The 22,040-nt window shown below is 36.3% G+C and overlaps 1 protein-coding gene across 1 annotated transcript in view; it reads right to left on the reverse strand.

Annotated features, from left to right (window-relative positions):
- The window catches only part of ESR1 (estrogen receptor 1), a 162,205-nt gene that overhangs the window by 109,927 nt on the left and 30,238 nt on the right, over window positions 1-22,040 (reverse strand). The window contains exon 2 of the mRNA XM_005150080.4: window positions 3,668-4,172. Within this exon, the coding sequence (XP_005150137.2) occupies window positions 3,668-4,172 (505 nt within the window). The remainder of the gene's footprint in view (window positions 1-3,667; window positions 4,173-22,040) is intronic.

Here is a 22,040-nt window from a genome sequence, read left to right on the forward strand (position 1 = left end):
AGAGCCTGAAGTACAGGCATGATTTTACTTTAGATCTAAGAAGTGCAAACTCAATGGTATGACACAGGAATATCACATACTGGCAGAACAAAAAGGATTAATCTTTGCTGTTTTTAGGAATATACTGACATAGATTATCCTACTGAAAGGCTTCTTGGCTTTTCCCAAAGAATCACAAGAAAATAACCAGAAATGACCAGAACTCAAACGTAATAGTTAAAAACAAAACAAACCTTGCCATTAATTTTCTGTAATATCCATGAGTACAAGATTTTCTGTAATAATAATTAACTATTAGTTATCATTTTATAAAACAAACAAAAATACTATAAAAATAATCAAGAAAAAATACAAGTTAAATTTGAGGAGAATTAACAACATAACTAGCACTATGTCTTCTCCCTTTCACTGTAAGATACAGACATTGTAAGACAAGAGAAAGGTATTTTAGTTTGGCTCTCTATAAAAACAGCCACAAGGTCAGAGATAAAAGGGGTCAAATTAAAGGCAGCACAATATAAATTAAATAGGCCCCTTCTTTTTTTCTCAGATTCTGATGTCCCATGATTTAGGGACTCCAGAAAGGAAGAGATTGGGAGGGTAAGGGAGAGTTAATTCTTTACAAAATCATTCTTTTCTTTATATATTGTTATGATCTTCAGCTAGATATAGAGGCCTGTCATCACACTGCAATAAGAGACAAAGCTTTTCCAAAAAGGAAACACTATTTGAATGACATAAAATATAGCTTCAGAATTAATGTATATGTGCCTAGAGTGAACATGACTTTGAATATTTATTAACAAAATCAAGTGACATAAAAAGTTTTATCACATACAGTAAATTTTGAGATTTGTGACTGAGAATTTTTACAAGTTTTTATCCAAATATTAACATATTGTAATTTAGGCTCCAACCTACACTGATAATTTGATGTCCCAGCCACTTATATCACTGAGTGCAACATCTGCCTCTCAAATCCGGAGCACAACAGGATCATGCAACACAAATACTTCAGTCTTACAAGCCATAGCACCATTCTATTATACAGAAAGCTAAATGAGAGTTGCAGAGGAGTTTTTCTGGCTCTTAGGTTACATTACGTATTATATAGGAGCAGGGAGCCATATAATAAACTGACCATGATCCATTTTAAGTTTTGTTAGGGCTTTTAAGTTTGAGAATTTTTGTCTTTACCACTCCTACTGGTAGGTTGTTCCAGTAACTCAACATTTTTGTACTTAGACATCTTCCAGTCTCCCGCATCAATCTATTCATTGCCAGACTACACTGTCCCGTGCTCTCTTTCGTCCCATAATCCAACTGATACCAACGAGATAAGCCAAACGAATAAAGCAAATTGAAGATATATGCATTACAATATTTTTAAAATAACATATTCTTAAACCCCCTTAGTAGATATTCAAATATTTTTCAGACATTGAACACCTATTCAGATTACTTTTAACAGACTATCTGTGATTGAATTTGTGCCAAAATACAAGAATAAAGACCTAATATTTAAAACTGTGAGAGTAATAACTTTATAAATGCAACCTTGGAAAAATGATTTTTTTTAAAAATTAAAGCTTTTATCAGTATAATTGCAACAGTACTATGCCTGCTAACAGAAGATAATCTTAGGAATTGCTTTGATACACATTTCTTACTACCATATCAGATGTTGTTTACAGAATTATGACTGGAAGGGCCATTAAATCATTTCCATAACACTCTATGCAGATAAACATCCTGCATATCCAAGATCATATACTCACTTAACTACTGCTGCATTAAGCCTCATCAGCTGCATATGGTTAAAACACATCTTCAAGGGAGACACCCATCCTTCATTAAAAATGTCAGGAAATGGGGAATCCAGTGCTGGACTTACATATTTGCCCCAGCAGCTGAACTTTAATAGTATGTTAATTGTATTTTTAAGTGTCTCCCTCAACTGACTGTTTAAAAATACAATAACATTAATTCCATAGTTCAGCTTCTAGTTCCAGGTGATTCTTGCTTTTATTTCTCCTAAAGTAAAATACCCAGACTATAGTGCATTTTCTATCTGTACATTTCAGCTTCACAAACTCACTACTCCACTGTTTACACACCAAAGGTCAGTTACACACTTTTCACCACAGGTTTACACCGGACATTCATGTAAAAAGATCCCTTTAATCTAGCACAAAGTCAGTCTCACTCTTAGTCACTGGTAATCATTCAGGATCTTTATACTCTGACATGTATTCCCTCTTCCTAGAGGTTTTGTATTTGGTTGCACTAAAATGCATTTTGTTTGCACCAATTCAGTTAACACTGTACTGGACAGTCTGACATAACTGTTACCTAGCATTTCACCAGTGTTTATTCCATCTGCTCCCCAAAACCGATTAATCATTTGCAAAAAGTGTAATCATCATCTGTTTTTTTGGACCAGATTCTGCAACCAGATTCTTAGGCTGAGTTAGCCTGTCTTTGAGAACATATGCTGCCGCTCACAGTAGCACATTATATTTTTGCAAATAAGTCTGACAGAGTCTGACCTTCAAGAGGGAAAAAATAACTTGCTTTCATTTTCCAAAATTCATTCAATTTCTAGCAAACTCACCTATATCTCTCAAATAAAAAGATAAAGTTTAGGAAAATAAAATGACACCTAACTGTTCACTTTGATTCACTGAAGCCCAGTGTAATAAATTAATGCAAAACTATGCTACTGAAACTGCATGAATATTAACAATGCTGGGTACTGGTGTGTATGACCATGTTTTCTTAGAAGCTACAGTTCTATCAATTTCTACCACTTCCTTCAAAAAACAGTAAAGGTTCTAACAACTAATAATAAACACATAAAACAAAGAAAATTATTCCCTCCTCCCAAGATATTTTAATCATTCTATTCTAGACAAATTACGTACAAAATTAGAAAATAAAATAAAAACAAACAAACAAAAAAACCCACAAACAACACCACCCTCTACTGAGGGACAAAACTCCTCAAAATCTTATCTTTTTAAATGCAGCATGCCAAGTTTATGGTTAATATATATCACCCTCCAATGAAAAGTCTGGGTTAATATGTACACAGCTCTTAGGATAGATAGCTTATGAAGGTGATTACAGACAAATACTGACACAGAGTCAACTCTAACCATTTGATTAGGGAAGATATTGTGCTTCTGAACTACTTCCTACACAAGCCACTTCTCACACTGTAAAGGAAACCAGAGGAGAGAAATACTCGTACCCTCAGCTAAGAGCTGAACCCCCACTCACACCCAGAAACATGTGATGGTGGAAGTCTTTTTTACTATACTTCAGACAGCAATTCTAATATATTACAACAGGGAGGTCATTTGCCATTCTTGAATCAATTCTGATTTCATGTTTTCCCAGGGAATATTTGCATTCATTATCCAATTTGTTTCTCATTTCTGTACAGCTTTCAAAATTTACAGCTTACTGTCACAGTGAGCTGTGAATTACAGTTTTGCTTTGCTCTACAATATTTTTTATCATCTAGATATCATAGATGATTCAATTAAATCACATGGTCCTTTACACAAAAAGAAAAGATTAGGGCATGCAGATTTCCACATTCTAATTCTCCCAGTTCATCTGCTTAAAGTATCAAGAAAAATTATCTATCTGTAACATTTACCTGTAGAAGGCTGGAGCAGCAGCTTCCCTCATCCCAAAGCTTCCCTGTTCATTTTCAAGGTAATAGGGTACCTGTTGGCTGTGATGATGGATGAAGGGTGAGAGCTGGGGCGCCGTTTGCAAGAACACCACTGGGCTTGGTTGAACACTGTTCAGTGAGTGAAATCCTGCCAGACTGCTGGACCCAAAAGATTCAGAAGTCGGGGCATAGCTGAGAGTGGTAGAGCTGTACACGGGAGCCGTAGTACCGAAATCATAAGTGGCACCTTCCGGGTAGTTAAAAACTCCTGTCTTGCTGGTCTCCACGTACATTTCGCTGAGCGATCTTTCCAGGGGAATCTTCATCTGAGGTCTGCTCAGTGTCTCCAGTTCAGTGCCTTGAATCTGGTGCAGCAGGGTAACTCCAGAGGTTTTGGTGTGAAGGGTCATGGTCAGTGTTAATGGCAGTGAGCAAGGAACATATCTGCTTTTACTCTCAACGGCGAGATCGGCAGCTGGCAGTCCACCTAAAAAAAATACCAGAACCTATTCTGAGGCTCAGCAGAAATCATGATAAAGCAGCATTACACAGGTATTCCTCTAATCTCGGCAAGGAGGAGGATACAAACAGATGCAGAGGGAGCACTGAAAACACACATTCTCTCTCTCTTCCTCCCTCCCTCTCTCTCTCTCTCTAACTTTTAGGAACTCCTCATCTGGGCTAATATGTGTTACAAGGTGCTGGCTGCAAGCCAGGAACTCTTGCTTTGTACTGACATTGGTTTAAACATCACTTCAGAAACAATTAGGTTTGGAGTTATACCAAATAATTGTCCCTCTAAATGTTACTTCATTCTTACTGGTAGTTTAATTTTTCACTTCAGACTTGCAACGCTCCGCTGCGACTAACGGGAAAGAACACTTAAATCCAACCAGGAAGAGTAGTCTGGTAGACAGGAGTATTATTGCCTTTTATTTCCTCAGCAGGCTCCAATCTATCTGTGCTTATGTCTCCTCCTGTTTGTTTGATTCATTTTCATGTTTGCTAGAAATATGTAATGTGTACATTGTAATGACCCTGGGTAGGACTATGCTGTAACTGAGATAAAGCAAAGCAGAATGTGTGTGTGCAAGCACATGTGTCTGTGTGAGTATAACAAGCCTCAGTCAATAAAACTAACTAAAAAAATTAAAGGATGTATGTTATCTGTGTAGAAGAAAAGGTTTATAATATACTTTGGTCAGTAATAGCAACTTGACATTACTAGACTGCAATAACAACATTAAAAAGTGATAAAAAGATTTAGATTAGCCTAAAAATTTCTGTTTGCTTCATTTTAGGGTGTAAAAACATGAAAAAGGGCATTATTCAAGCTTTGCCACAGGAAGATCCTAAAAGTCAGGAAAAAATTATTTGATTGCATGACACAGGAATTGAATACAGGAAATTCTTTTCCCCAGTCCTGTGAACAAAAGCTCAGCAAACTTAAAATTTGAAATAAGACTTGAAAGCAAATTAATCTAAAATAATCAAATGGAATCATCCTTAAAATAAACTGAAATGCCTCTCAAAGTTATATTTAGAATGAAAAAAAAAAAGGAGAGAGAACATAATGAAAAGGTGTGGCATGCATGCTTCATCTTGCAATCTCATTCCATATAATTGTAACTTTGCACAAACCAGTTCTCCTGAACCAGCTAAATGAAAACCTCCATAAACTGTTTCAAGATCTCTAGCTTTATTGCTGCGGTCTGTGGTTCAGTCAGCGAAATAAGTTAGTGCCAACTCTAAACACATTAATATATGGGCTCCAGTTAGTATGCTTCGAATACTAGCAAAGTCTATGCTTAAGCAACTCTACAGTTATTCAGCTCAACCTTCATAAACCCCAAGAAACCGAAAACCAGAATATGCAGGTTACTAACAGCTTCAAGAAACGTTTACTAGAAATGGTTTTATTTTAGTAATAATAATATTTTTTTCAGAACTTCCACTATAACAGACAGTTATTTATACTTGCAGGGTTATTCTGAAGCAATATACATTCGTACCTCCGCAGGCACACAACTCAGACAAAAAAGCACACACATAAATATGTACTTGATAGATTTCCTCACCCACCCAGCCACCCTCCCTACCCTGTTCAAATTTCAGATTGTAGACTTTGATCGAAAAGATAAGCTTGTTTAAATAACACCGGACTAAGCATGTCCCCAGCTAAAAAAATAATAATCAGACTGTCATACCCAGCAGTTCAGAAAGTCTTCGAAGAGTTATTCTGAAAATATGCCAGACAGTGTGAGAGAAAAAAAAGAGAGTGTGTGCATGTTTGCATAGAGTGGGCGAACGTGCGTCTGCGGAGGCTCACAAAACGGCAAGCAAGCTTAGCTCTCAGCAGCCAGTGTGCTGGGCTACACACACACTGAAATGAGTGGCAGGTACGAGTTTAAGTCAGTCACTCTTACAGGTTTCATTCCGTCCTTCAGTAATACATAGAAAAAGCATCATCTTGTATTAAACTGCATAATCCAAGAAAAAATGAATCTCCTTGACATAAGAAGTATCCCCTTCTGCAGTGTGCTACAAGATGTACTTTAATTTTTTATTTAAAGCATTATCCAACACGCATGCTACGTTAGAATTACTGTATTGGCACACAACAAAATGCTCCAGAATAACAGCTACGTGGAAGGTGGATGATATAAGTGTGCATGGAATTAACTTCCGAGTGTGTCCTGTGCCATATCAGTGCTCCTTGCATGCAGTTTTTTAAAACCTCATTCATTATTTTGGGAGGGTAGTGTATTTTCAGGGAAACAAATATTTTTAAAATTCCCACCATGTGCAAATAGCATTAAAACACAGTGTAGGGCTAAGTAAAAGCACCATCACTTCTGCTCCATATGGTTTAACTAAGGACCCCATGAGCAGCTTTCCACAAGCCAGTGTGGAAAGTTACAGTCCTGCCCCCTAAAGGGGCTCAGCAGTAGATAGCTGCACTATCCCTGCAGCATTCTGTGTACATTCTGGTACATGCCAGAAGGAAAAATGTGAATGCCACCAAGAACTTAGGGGCTGGCTGTGGATCCCTGTGATAGCATCCTAGAATATCTGGCTTACTTTTTCTGCAGAAGAAGAGCCAGAGGGCAAGAAAGAGCAAGGGTGAGGCAAGGGGTTAGTCAAGCCAGATTCCAGGAAGATGTTGGATTTTATTTGTGTATACTGCAAAAAATCAATTTCTGATTCTTCACTCTATATGTGGGTTGTTCAGATATAAAAAAAAGCTATGAAATGCAACAAAACATCAGAGGGGTGTTTTTCTTGTCCCGCATGGTGATAACTATTCTGCTTGCTCCAAATTAACACATGTTGGTAATTCACTCTGCTTTAGAGGTGGCATTACATGTGTCTGCTTATGGGCTCACCCACAAGAAAAATTAGACCTAAGTTTCTAAATCTTGCTGTTTGTGCTTAAAGATCAGGACTCACTCCACCACCACATTTCACCACTCATCTACTGGACATCAGGTTTTACAGGTTGTGAGCACAATATGGAAACATGTACAGGCTATAACAGCAATATTTGGTACTTTTCACCAGTGGACACAAAGTCTAAGCAAAAATTTGGCCTCACTAAATCCCACTTCATGTATGCCTTTTAAAATATGCAGATCTCATACAGAAGGGCTTGCCTCATTCGTTGTGTATTTTTTTTTAAATCACATGTAGTAATGACAGAGAGCAAACAGAAACATGAACTGGCTGCAGCATCTTTATTTTCAGTGCTAGACAGAAGTGTTCGACAAATACTTGTCAATGGAAAATCTACCTTAAAAGTTTAAGAATCTATAAATAATTATAAAGTTGGCTTTGATCCATCCAGATTTATGCAAACATGATGGGCATATGTTAAAATACAGAAGAAATAGGAAGGAAAGAGAAAATAACAATTAATACTGAAAAAACAGGAAAGGACAGTCCACTCTGCCTGAGGAACACAACAGGCATGTTGGCAAGGAGGGTCAAAGCAGAAATTGCTTCTTCAGACATAGTGATTTTTAGTGAGACTGAATCAAGAGATGAGTTTCTGAAACAGTGATGATTCAGACACTATCCTCATGGAAATAAGAAAAAAACTGATTAAATGAACAGAAGTGACTGATTAAATCTTGTGTTCCCCTTTATAAAACGTCAACCTTTCTATTTTCCTTCTCTAGATCGGTCAGAGTTACAGTGCTCAACTCAGATTTTCCAGAGTGATGAATTTACTCTGACTTACACTAATAAAATACCAAATACAGTAATTTTAAAATTAAATCACATTTCTGTGGCTCTGTGGTTAAATTAGCATCATTTACAGCTGAAGAGTATTAAGAAACATTTCTAAAGGCAAATTCTGTTTATTTGGATTCATTGATGAATGGTTTGTTCCTAGATTTTACATTTCTGTCTTTTTTTTCCTTTTCTCTTGCTTAACAAACTACCGGAGTGATGAGTTCAATCAAGGAGAGTCATGCATAACGCAGTTCAGTCCACCTGGACCATCAATCCAACACCCCTACCAGCTACAAACAGGAGGATACTGAGGCAAATTCAGGATGCTTACCATAACAGACAACATGAACGTGTTTTCAGTTCAAAACTAGAACACAGCTTAATAAAAAGAAAAAAAAAAAAAAACAAAACTAAAAAAAGCCTCCTTCCACTGATTGCAGATAAAGTATCACCAGCAAAATGGACTCAGAAACAAAAACATTAAAAGGATAGATAATAAAAAGTTATAAAAAATATTCCTCTAACTTATCTAAAAAACCTAAAGAAGTTTTGGGGGTTGAGAGTGCTATCAGCAATTTTCTATTAACTGAAAGTCCCTAAAGTCAGTCAGAGAATGATATAACCAAACAAGTTCAGTTTATGGGGATAAAAAAAAAAAAAGAAAGGAAAGGAAAAAGGAAAGGAAGAAGAAACAGCCTGAGCAGAGTCTTGTTTCTGGCCAAGATAAAACAATTTGAGGGAAAAAGAGATGAAAGTAAAAAAAAACTCCACAAAGACTATACAAATTACAAGAATCTTTAAAGATAACAAAACTCTTAATCCCATAATGGGCTTTTTTTAGCACTAGTTTTAGTAAGTAATCCAACAAAAAAAATGGTAAACTCAGAACTTAGAACATATACTATAAATTTTCCATAAACCTGCTGACAGTAAGAGACCATAAACTTCGTCGCTTTGGTTCCACAGCTATAAAGATAGAAGCTTTTTTTAGCTGCTGCAATTAAAGAAGTATCTATTGCACATAACAGGAGGAACATTATGTTTTTCCAAGATTCCACTGTAACATTACAGAAAAATTATGTTGTGTTTAGTCCAGTGAGGAAGCTCGTCAAGATAGACAGCTGGAGAACAGCACCATCTACCCAACTACTTTATAAATCTTCTCTGTAAACCCACCCCCCTTGATACCACTATGCAAACCAAGGTCTATGCTTAAAAATTCCTTGCATCTCTGTAAAGATAAGTGCTTCACCCTGCTATTGGGAGTTTTAACATTTTATAAGTTGATACAAAGATGGATACCTTTTACTTTTCTCCTATGCCAAATAACTTACCAAAACCAGCGACAGCACCAAAAAGCTGGGCCCAGGATTTTTACGTCTAAATTTATATTTTGTGTTTGTTTTACTGTTAAAAGGGGAGCTTCTGTTCTCATATGTCAAGTGGAAGAGGAGAATTAGAGAATATTTGCTTAAAATAGTTCTTATTCCAAACAGGGAACTGTGGAATACAATTGCTCTACACATATGTATATAAACCTACAACATTCAAATATGCATTCATTTTACCTATACTTTGTGTGAAAATATCTAAGAGATACATTGAAATTATCATAGGTTTTTGGTTTTCTGATGTTTTAAATTTTAATGCTTTGTTTAGAGTTATTTATGACATTATCAGCTTCTCAGGTGGAAATTTTACATGTCAGTGATGAGCTCAGAGTAATTTGGAAGTATCTGAGTCAATTGGAAATAAATGTTTTGCTTTTTTTTTTTTTGTTTCCTTCAAGAAACACATTTTTGAAATTAGAAACACTTGGCTGCAGCAAATCAAGGGTTTGGAGCAGGAGCTATGAATCTGGCAAGGAGCTGAAACTGTGTGTCACAGAGCTGCCTTTTGCTATTCTTCTGAAATTCCCTCCACATTTGGCCAATTTTTTCAGCCCTTGAAAAGTTGCAGTGTTTTAAGAGTTAAGATTTCTAAAAGCTCTGTCCTATCTGAGACTGCTCTCTCCTCTCACAAATTCTAGTCCTGACTAGACTGGGCACAAAATTTCCCAATGGAATGCTACCGTCCAGACTAGTATAGATGCAAAAAGTTTTTCCCTTTAATTACTCTTCTATGGCAGAGTAAGAGTAACGGGCTTAAAATGCAGATTATTGTGGCAGTTATAATACTGAATTTCAGTCACAAGATGTACAGACTGAATTTCCTTCACCAAAATGGAGCACCATCTGCCTTTCCAATTCAGCATTAGAAAACAACATGTAGAAATGTACCTTTTCCTAAAGGTGTAGAAGACATGCTGCAATATAACTAGCTTGTGCATTTCTTCACTTTTTGTACCTAAGAAAGATGAGAGAGGATAAGACTAAATAATTGTGCCCAGCTCATACAGAATAAATTACTTACTACATGTATAAAATGGGCCAAAATACCTGAGTACTCTGGACAAACTCAAAAGATATTAGCAAATGCTGATGATTCAAAGTTAGCAGATGTTTTCACAGATGCAGAAAAAAAAGAGAGAAAAAAACATTTCTCTCATACACAGAATGTTAACTCCTTATAAACAAAGATGTTTAACTGCAGAAAAACAATAGCATGATTTCAAATTAAGAAACATTCCCTGCTTAATCACAACAACTTAACAGACCATTCCTCATGGATCTAGCATCATCTAAACCCAAGAATGAGCTCTGAAATGCAAAAGTGGAGCTTCATGTCCCATGTTCATATTCATTTACCTTGTTTGTATCAAAGACAAACTGAATTAAGTGACCAATAACAATGAGTTAGCATTCTGAAAACAGCCTGGCAAGAAAGCTTTGAAAATCTTAAGAAGAGAGTTTTTTATCTATTGAGATTCACTTAAAGCTTTTGCATCTTCAAAATTATTAAATATTACGAAGTCTGGGCTCCCAAAAATAGCCAGAAATCAGCCACATGTTTAATCCCATTTATGTGGTGATTTTAGCAGAAATTGTGAGTTCTGTTTACAAGATTTGAGATGTGAAAACCTGTCTGGATTCCTCTGTAGAGCCTTCCAGCCCTCAAATTGAAAAAAGTCCTGATGCTTCAGCAACCTGTTCTTGTTACCAGCTACTGCCAGCAGAAGACCCCCATTTTCTGGGCATCTTCAGAGAACTGGATTTTCTCTAGTTATTCCACTAATCACCATCAATCCATCTTTTCTGCTACTGCAAGCATGGTTACATGTACCTGTGAATAATCTGCAGCCAGCACATCAAGTCCTCTTCTGTACCTTAAATTCTCTCTATCTGATTAGAGATTACCATAGAGCCACTGAGCTGTTGCCAGTGCCACACAAGGAAGGTGTGTCAATTTACCTCTAGGCCTATTTCTCACAAACCTCAGTTCCAAAAGGAAAAATCCACAAGGGGTATCAGTTGTTGAACTAATCGGTGTTGCTATACATTTATAAGTATTCTCTCCCTGATGTCAAGAACTCACTTTTTATTGCCACCACCGTGCAGCAACAGCTACAGCCACATCTGAATGGCTCACTGCTACCCCTGGTCATCTCTCTGGCACATATTCTAGAAAGCATGGTCAGATAGCAAATGTTAGTTATAAAATTACATCCAGCAGGGAAAATACTGGCTTCAGTCATCCTGTGCAGACCTGAAGTGAAACAGCAAATTCAGTATTCTAGATAGAAAAATTGTGGTAGATGGTATAGGGTTATTAATGTAATTCACCAGGCCTTTGTAACTGGCAACTGTGTTTTCTGTTCTTGTTTACTTTTTAAAATTCTCAATCACCAATTAACAATATATTTCTTAATTCTAACAACAATTCAGCCCTTCTAGGAAAGAAGTCTCAGTAAAAGGCTCCTTCAGAAGATATAATTCCATTTAAGTTGCAGAAATGTACCATTTATTAAAAGGTGTATTTTGGAAGTAATTAGCTGCTTCTTCCATAAGAGCCATAGTGAAGACATGTGGGACCCTGAAGATTTTGAAATGAATCCATATAAGACATATTCTGATACATCTACATTTTTTATTTGAAAGAAAATTATATTAATTATATTAAATATATAGTTCTAAATAACGTCTTCTCTGACAATATGAATCTGTCACTGTCTTCAGTGGAACTGATCATGATGAGCTAAGTCAAAAATGAGTTTAAGTGCTTTGCTGGATCAAGGCCTAAGTCTCTGATCCTCACACACACATCATCACTAACAATCAGAGAAGCCCAAAATTAACAGACACGGGGTTATATCTCATTCTTTGGGAATAACTTGCAAGCTTTCCAAAATTCTGTTTCTGTGATATAACGTGTTCTCCTTACTCCAGACAAGGAATCCAAATTTAAAACTGACTTAAGCCTAAAAGCATGGCCAATGGAACCTGAACCAAAATGCAATGCAAAACAGTTCTATAGTGATTGTTGTTTGTACTCAGAAGCACCTAAAAGCACCATCAGAAATTAGGTTCTTGTTGCACTAAGTACAATGTATACTTAGAACAAAGAATGTTTACTTACTAGCCCAGATTTAAATATCCAAGCTTACGCTAGTGACTGAAAATAGCATCCTTAAAGGAAGGGTTTCTCTATTTCTTCACAAAATCAAAAAAGACCTGATAAAGTATCTCCTGCTTCCATTATGAGGTTGCATTGTTTAACAGAAATAAAGTCTGCTTTCCAGACTCTAAATATAAAATCTTTTGATCAAGCTGTCAAACCATTCAACAACTGCGAACACAAGAAACCTGTACAGAATTGGAACTTACAGCAACTGCTCAAAAAAATCAGGGAGTTACGAAGTAAGCAACTGCAAAATAACACAAAAAAAACCCATAAGGTATACTGAAGCATCAATATATGCTACAGCTGCTGAAGACTTTGCTTCTTGACAGAACGACCATAAGCAACAACAAGATAGTACAATTTCAGTTTTGTCTAACCAGCATCAAATAGAAAATGGAAAAAAATAGGCTTCTGGTTGGTGAAAGCTTTTAAAAGTCACTTCTGTGCTTCTGCAGAAAGACAAAAATGCATTGTCATCTGTCAAGCGGAACAAATAGGACCTTAGTGATTCAGTAACAGTTGTACTCTCTTGGCAGATATTAGCTTGTTTAAGGCAGGGAAGATCAAAGAAAGGAACTGGATGCCAACAAAAAGAAAAAAAAATGAAAAAAGGTCAAAGTTATTTATTATTTCAGCATTCCCCTATCTTTATTTGTTCTTCTACCATTTTCATTGTTTTGTGCAACAAGATGGAGGTCTTCCTGAAACAGAACAGTCAATAATTTAATGCAATGGTTCTTTTGCAATACAGGCTTTCCTATAAGCCCAGAAACCCATCAGAGCAATAGGTTTCCTATTTCTAAGGGTATGTGAAACACACAGTTCCATACACTCATTTAGCACAATGTTCTAAAAGCCACAGAAGTTATTAGCTACTAGTAATAAATTAGAAAAACAGAAAGAATGAACATCAGTCACTGGCATTAGAGATGTCGAATAAAAGAATATTGACACTGAAATTTGATAAGAATATTGAAACTGTAGGAAAACCACAGTTGGTATTAACTAGCTGCCACTTTTTCTAAGGAAGTAAGTTTAGAGCTGCGAATCCTTTAAAAGCTGCAAACACTGCTACTACAGACTTCTTACACATGTGGTAAATTAACTTATTTTTTTTAAGTTTGGTTGTGTTTGTTGGTTTTTGGTTTTTTTTCCTGGAGAAATATAGAGAAATTTAAGTTCTGATTATGTAACTAAGGGGTAGGGTTATTCCTAAAAATTCCTAACTGAGATCTTGCCATAACCAAAGCCTCAGCAATGCATCCTTTGTACAACATAACACAGAGAATGGGCAGATCTGTACTATGAAAAGACTGCTGCTAGCATGATGCTATGCTCTGGATGATTAACCCCTGTTTCACAGACAGTGTAACACTAATATGGTTACATTGCTTTGTATAGCAAGTTACTACCTCTCTACTGTGTAATATATGCACTAATTCAGGCAGTAATACTGCATGATTCTACCACACTTCTTCAAATAGGATAGGTACACTTAGAAAAGCCTCTTGACAGGAATAAAAATGCACAGTAGTGTAGACTCTCCACTGTACTGATTCTCTTCCCCTGAGTACAAATAGCCCTGGCATCATCAGATTTATACGGACTAGTGACACATTAAAACCCAGAGCCAATGTGGTGACACTGCGAATGGCACCAGGAAGGCTGGAGCCCCTATAAAGAGATTAGCATGCAGAGGCCAGTGTCAGCCATCCTCATCAGAGGTGGCTGAGCAATGAAGAGGTGACAATAAAGATGTTGAAAGCTTCCTCCTCAGGGAAATACTGCCTTTAGTAAGTTACAGGTAGATGAAACTCTAGGCTGATTCTATTCTAGTGAAAATATGACACATACCACCAGACTCTGCAATTGTACTTTTAACTGTTGCAATATTTCCTGGGATAAGTTTGGCACGTGGTAAACAGCACTACCTCAAGCTATTCCTAAACTTGTTTGAGCCATTAAAAAAATTACAGGACTATTCCTATTATTTAACTTGCATCCATTCACCACTTCATGGAAACTATTAGCACAGATGCAAGCTATTCCAGGACAATTGGTCTCAGTGCCTGGAAATAATCTTGGTTGTATTTGATATATCTTAGATATATCTAGATATATCTTGATATATCTAGACTGGTAAAGCCTGAGTATATCTCACTCCCAGCAGTTTAAGCATGAGGAGCATATACAGTGAGTAGCTGAGCGTTTCTGACCTTGAAATGGTCAAGGGAGAATTCACAAGGAACAGAGGAAAGACATCCCTGTTTCAGTGTTTAGGGAATTCTAATTCCTGGAAACCAGTCTGAAAAGTCAAATCTTTTACACTTGTCAGGATTTAAAAGAAATTGTTTTGTGGTTCTGCTCAAGTGAGTTAGCAGCAAACTGTTGACAAAAGGATGACATACCACCTCCCATATTTGCATTACACCTCTTTCCATGTTTCCAGACTGGAGACCTACATTAGCAGAAAGCTTTGGTTGTTTTCAGAAAGGTATTATGTCAGTGCAGCTCTTGAGCCAGCTCAGGCATAGCAGCAGGAGCACATGGTCAGAATGAAGAAGGAGACCACCTTGTTCAGCAATAGCTAGCCCTTTGATTAACAGCACAGTCAAGTAAAACTAGCCAAAGCAGAAAGGATACAAATGGCTCAAAGGACATTTGTCCACCACACATTCACACTGGGCCCAATAAAATTAAATCAAATACACCAATGACTACATATACCTATTACATGGTTTATTAACCAAAAGAATTCCAAAGCTGTAGGATGAATTCCAGTCTGCAAAATCTGCACCACCCAGAAAGCGCATGCATAACACCCATGACTTCTCACTTCCATACCCTTACCAGCAGTCCCTGCAATTTTAGTATTCCAAATAACAGAATGAGCTTTAGATAGCATTCTACCTAAATAACAGCTTGGACGCTGAAATATACTCCAATAAAGATCCCTACATTTCAGTCTTCAGACATTCAAAAATTATCTTTTCTTATGTGGTCTGGGTCTTGAAACAGTATACATCAATAAATCATTTTGAAGCAGATGTAAAAATTACTATTTCCATTCAAAATTTTATCCTTCAATATTCACAGTCCTAGTCTGGATGAAAATTAGTTTGTATTCTTTTATAAAAGTTTCAGTAAACCATTTGAGAGACTGATCCCACTGAATGTCTCTGTGTGGTTTTGAAATACATTTGCTGTGATAAAGATTTAGGCGATGAACCTAGAGATAACTTGAACAGGTGTTTTTCTTGAACTTATACAATAAATCAGTTTAATCAGTTTTAGAAATGAGACATGATTTACATTTGTTCGTATTATGTCATTTGACTAGACTTAACAATATTACAGCAGTTTCAAGTGTAGTGCTCAGAGACCACAATGGTTGTCAGGTTGTATGTTGGGCAATATACAAAACCTGTTGCTTATCAGTCCACAATATGTATTGAACACTGATGACTTGTAAATATATCTCCCAAGTTCACTGTGTGGGATACATGCTCCAAAAATTTCCAGCATATAATTTTACCAATGAAAATTCACGTATCATGACTTCAGACACAGCTTAATAGCCCAGTTCAACCCACTTCTCCCCACATAGTGTTCTTAACTTAGCCTTCATTGTTCATTGTCAAATAACATAATTTTATACAAAAAAATAAAAGCATTATTAAAAATCTGCATTTGCTCTGTGACAAAACAAATGTATGCTGAATGCAGATTGCTACATATTTTACCTGAGGTACCCAATCCACATAAAACTGCCCTTGATAGAACTGAATGGACTTGATCAAAACTTAAAAAGCAATTGGCTAATTTGCATGATGAGCATGACTGTGTCCTAAATTAAATCAGTGAATAAATATTCCTTGTAAAATTAATAAGATTATCCACAACTACATTTTCAACAATGATACGTCAACATAATATGGTCCTTTTTATGAAAAGAAAAAAAATAAATCCACTGCTAAGTAATACCACTTTACTAAATTTCTGCTTTGAAATGTTAGTTTTGAGGAAATACAGGGAAATTTTGTTACAGTAAGACAGAATTAGCAGTTGATTTTGTGACAAGAATCTCTTGCTGCTTCTTTACACGCTATTAAAATGAGGACAAAAACAAAACAAAACACCATAAAAGATACTGCATCACCAGTATCTGAACTCCAGCAAAGTTGAATGATTTTTATTTTTTCAAGCCCTCAGTTTTTCTTCTTTAAAGGAATAAACTGTCACTTCATTTACTCGCCCATACATTGTGAGTATTGGCCAGAGATATGTTGTAACACCTCTATCCAAGAACATTTTACTTTTGTTGTCATGGACAGAAGTTCATGAAGGAAAACAGAATAACCTTACCCTTTTAAACACATTCTAGATAAACTTGTTGATTTTACAGAGCAGCAATAAAATGTATCCACTTGCACTTCATGCTCTTTAACAGATACAGCAAGATTAGAATCACAATTGGCAAAAATAAAATAGGCTTTGTATCAAAATCCATTGTATGCTAAGAGAAGATTCAGAGACAATAAATACCTATCCTACAGCATTTTATTTTTAGCTAAATATGTTAGATAGCACCAACATTGAGTTGAGTACTTTAAAAGATTTATAGCTACAAACATTGTAATAAATAAATAGAGCCTGAAGCTGTGTTAGCACTCTACAAAAATGGTGAAAATAGCCAAAGCCTTCTAACATACTTCTAACTAACTAATACACTTCAGCCTTTCTGAAAACCCTCAAAACATGCTGATGTTGAAATAGTGTTTGCAAGTCGATACATCTGGCTTACACAGGACAGATATGAGAAATGGGATTCAAGCAGTTGAGCCATTTCATATTTTAGGTAAGTTACTGAATAGCTTCATGTCACCAGCTGCCTTTCTCTTAAGCCAAAGCAGCTCCATTAACATGCCCTTCCTGATTGAAAAGTACAGCACAATCAACTTGAATGGTTTTCTCAAGCAAACTTTCATAGGCTCACATTGCTTAAAAACATAACTCAAAAGAAGCAATCAGAAGAGAACAGTGTGAGCAATCCTGGTGTGAAACTTTAGATACTATAATCTTGAAGAGAGGGAAGCACAGGCAGCATCACAGAAACCAGCTTTCAGAAGAAGAGGTTACTGCCTTCAAGTTAGAAATGGAAGGAATAATAATTTTGATCAAAATTGAGGCCTGATGATCTCCTGGAAGCTGAAGGTTTGAAAACACTGGCAAAGTTACTGTCTCTTCAAATGAACGGAAAGATGTGTATCTTCAGTTATGTGGTTACTAATGCCTGTCACTGCATCATGTTATTTGCTTTCTGGAATATTTGAATTCCACATGAATTCTTTTTTTTTAATTTTAGCTGTGTAGTCAGATCTTGCTTCATTTGCAGACTGTCAGTAGATAATTACAAATATGTGGGTAGAAAAATTAATCAATTGAGTAACCCACATTTTAAGGGAAATCAGAATCAGAACTTTCAGATATGACCAGTCAAAAAACATCACAAAACTTCTGTGATGAACATCTAGAGCAATTTGAACATGTTAAAATGTTATTCAATAGTCTTATATTTCCATATCTAAATGTTTACAAATAAAATATTTATTTTCTTCAAAATTTGAAGACAGCTTGTAATACCAAAGATAGACTTCTGAATCTACAAATTTTTTGACTCTGTTACATCAGTGTCTTGTAATGATAAGTCTGAAGAAATAAGTGAGGAGACCCAGCTGCATGGGTAGCTTCAACAACATTGCTTAGAGTTACAGTTCTGCCAATCTGTAAACTTTCTTTACTGATTTACAAATATTTGGATGCCAGAGAGGGACTCTTCATCAGGGATTGTAGTGATAGGACAAGGTGTAGTGGGTTTAAACCTAAACAGGAAAAGTTTAGGTCGGATATAACGAAGTTCTTTACTGTTAGGGTAGTGAGGCACTGGAACAGGTTGCCCAAGGAATTGGTGAATGCTTCATTCATGGCAATGTTCAAGGCCAGGTTGGACAGAGCCTTAGGAGACAAGGTCTAGTGTGAGGTGTCCCTGCTGATGGCATGGGGGTTGGAACTAGATGATCTTAAGGTCCTTTCCAGCCAAACCATTCTATGATTCTATTCTTGCAAAGACTTCAGAACTGTTTCTTCCTTGGGTCTAATACCGGGTCAAGTTAGTAACCCTTGCTTTTGGGATTACAGAAGTTTCTTCAGACCCATGAAATACTACCATTCAGTCCGTATAGTTAACAATCTGTTATACATAATACTTAACAACAGTCCTTTGAGTGCAAATCTATAGCCCGAATATAGTAATTTCACATTATTTGGGTCACTCTAGTATACCCAAATACTACATAAGGCTGGCATTTACAACCAAGTAGAGGAGACCTATGATCTCTGGCATAGCTATGTGTGGGCAACTGACACATCTCATGGGTAACTGTGCTTATACTGATACGCATATATGCACATACATGTATAACATGTATATGAATACATATTACAGTATGTGTATGTGAATATCAATAGTAGCACTCAGTTCTGATTTGGGGGACAAAGGCTATAAATTCTACTCGTGCTCTTTTCATACTTTTAAAACTTCGAACTTCTGTTTTCTGCTCACAGGATTTTTTGAGCATAATCTAGTTATCTAGTAAACAATCCTCAATGGAACTGTCTTCCAAGTTTTCTTCATTCTTCCTTCTACCTGTACAAGCTGTTTGCATCCGTAACGACCTTTGTCATGGAATATCACTTTTCCTTGCTATGTGAGAAATTAATTCCTTTTGCTTGTTCTGAACCTTATGTCTTGAAGCTTCACTGCATGACCTAGGGGTCATACTCTTTTTGGAAAAACTACTTGACACCTATCCATTCTGTTCATTAAGTCCAGACCATGAACCAGAAAGACCAGTCAAATCAACTGTGAAGACTCCTGGAAGAACTTAAAGTCATTAATCATTTCCCTGCTTTATTCAGAAGTCCTATGTATGATTATTTTTCTGCTTTGGTACAGAACTGAAGCAGTCTTCCCTTAGCAGCTAGGTGCCCAGTTTCATGACTAAGTCAGGCTGGGATACGCAAGAAGAGACAGAACAGTACTAAAATTCTGTATGGACAATTTGGAAGGAGCACTCTGAGCATGTCTAACACTTACAGCAATACATTAAAAGAGAGCTTAACAAAAGTTAGTTACTTCCTTGATTTTATTTTAAGAGATGAAAGTATGAGTAGAAGCAAGACTGTAGCCTGGTGGTTAGAAATTTCACTAGGGAAAATGAAAACTTACATTTTAATCCTCCCAGAACTCTTTGTGCTTTATTCAAAGTCTGCTTTCATGTAAAACTCACAAAATAAGGTTTAGATGAATACTGTAATGTGCAATCTCAAAAATGCAAGAATAATAATTTCTCTTGGGGTCTATTTAAGCTCAAACAGCTTTATGCAAAGTACACATCCAATGGGGAGCCCATTGTGCCAGGAGAGAAAAATAGGCTCAGAAACCTACCAGGGACAGGGTATGTAGTCTTCCCTTGCTAGCATTAAGGCAAAGTTTCTGCCTGTGAAACAGAGTCTGGGAAAATGCTCATTAGATCACTAGATCAAAACTCTCATGTAGAAAACAAAATTTATACTTCTGATAACCCTATCTGCACTCATCCTTCCTTAAATACATTTCTAAGTGTGAGGTCAAAGAAAGAGTTTCCACATTCTCAGTATGGTCCTAGATGACAATGGTAACTAACATATGCAACTGTTCCATTCAAAACATAGGAAGGTGATTACAAAGTGTTCTCATAAGTTTTGGCCAGAGGGTTAGGGTATTACATTTTCATGAATTACAGTTTCCTGACTGAAAAACAGAAATAATTTTTCCCTAGAATATTTATCCTTACTAATGACTAAGTTCCTGCCAGATTTTCAACTAATGGTTATTTTCATGCCTAAACTACAAGTATAACTTTAATATTTTGGTGTATGATAAAAAAAAAAGTAAGTATCAATGGAAATACTTCTTGTTAAACAGAAATGAAAGCATAAGAGAGGATAACACAGTACTATAATCTGCTCATCTGTGTCAGCATTTCACTAGAGGATCTGCAACTGAACCATATGAAACTGCTAAGTGGTAGGATTAGTCAAAATAGTCTAAGAGCCACTCTAAGTGGTTCAATAAATAAATAAAAAATATTTTCCCCTAAGACATATTTTCCAATTGTGCAATTTTCTTCTTGTAGCTACTTAGCAACAGCAGTCATTTTTTTATACAGAAATCCTCCTGATACATTGAAAAAGCCCCAGGCAAACTACCATATACAATATTCATTATTCTGAATGCTCAAGTGGAAAAAAGAAAAAAGAAAAACATTTACTTAGTTCAAAATAACACTTTCTTGTTTGGCAATTGTTACAAAATATCTTTTGCCTATATTCCAGACATGATTTTAAATTATTAATCATAATTGGTGTTTATCACTAGAAATAAATAAGGCTGAAAATCTGCAAATCACTGACATCAGCCCATTGCCACAGCATTTAGCCACACTGGGAGCCAGCATGCAGTTCAATAGCTCTGTAACCATTTCAAATAACATTTTTCTACAATCCTAGTTGGAATAAGCAATTTGACAAAAAAAAAATACTGGACACTTGCCTTCCCTAGTGTGTCTAAGGATACCAGCAGCATTAGTACTTTGGGAACAAATATTGACTGTTTAGAAAACTTCATGCAGACAGAGCCATACCACTTCTACATCAAAATGTACCTGTAGTGAGATCAAATCTATTTCTATTTCATTGTAATTTAGTAGCTTTGTGGTTACTCAAAGGTGTTAATTAAAATCTGGCTGTACTGTTTAAGCTCCATCTGTTCTCTCTTCCTCTCTTACCCTGTTGGGAAATTGGCTGGAATATTCATAGCCACAAGAGTAAGTCATGTCCTGTGAAGATGGGTATCTGATTAATATGGGTATAGGAAAAAAGAAAGATGCATTGCTACTGCGTAATGACTATGAACACAGTTCAGAAGATCTTTAAGCATGCGTATAAGCTTCTGTCAATATTATTTAAAGGTGTTATCAAGGTTTGAAATTTTGGTAAAACCAAGAACTTGCATTCTCTGAGATTTCCCAGATTTCAAGTAATTTTTGTCTCTGTTTTTCAACTTTTAATATTCTTTTAAAATCATAGACAAACGAAACTGTGTTTTCTCTGCTGGTATACTTTGAGCACTCTTCTCAATCCTTCATGCTGTTTCTCTGTTTCAACATCCAAGAATTACATTAGCTGGTTTTGTCACAATACTGCACAGGCAGACCACAGTTGCTTTGTTCTCTCAATACTCTTCCCAGAGCTATTGTTTCCCGAGACAGAAAAAGACTATGATAAATGTGCAAATACAACACACTTGACTCATTCTATGATTCACACTCAGCACTCAGGTCTGAGTGGCTGCACTGCCATACTTTTAACTTCCTGGGATCACTGCCGTAGTGATTCAATCAGCTCAGAGAAAAGACTGCACTTTTTGCTGAATTCCAGGAAACACAAGCACAACTGA

Source organism: Melopsittacus undulatus, chromosome 3, assembly GCF_012275295.1.
Source record: "Melopsittacus undulatus isolate bMelUnd1 chromosome 3, bMelUnd1.mat.Z, whole genome shotgun sequence".
Classification (NCBI taxonomy): Eukaryota; Metazoa; Chordata; class Aves; order Psittaciformes; family Psittaculidae; genus Melopsittacus; species Melopsittacus undulatus.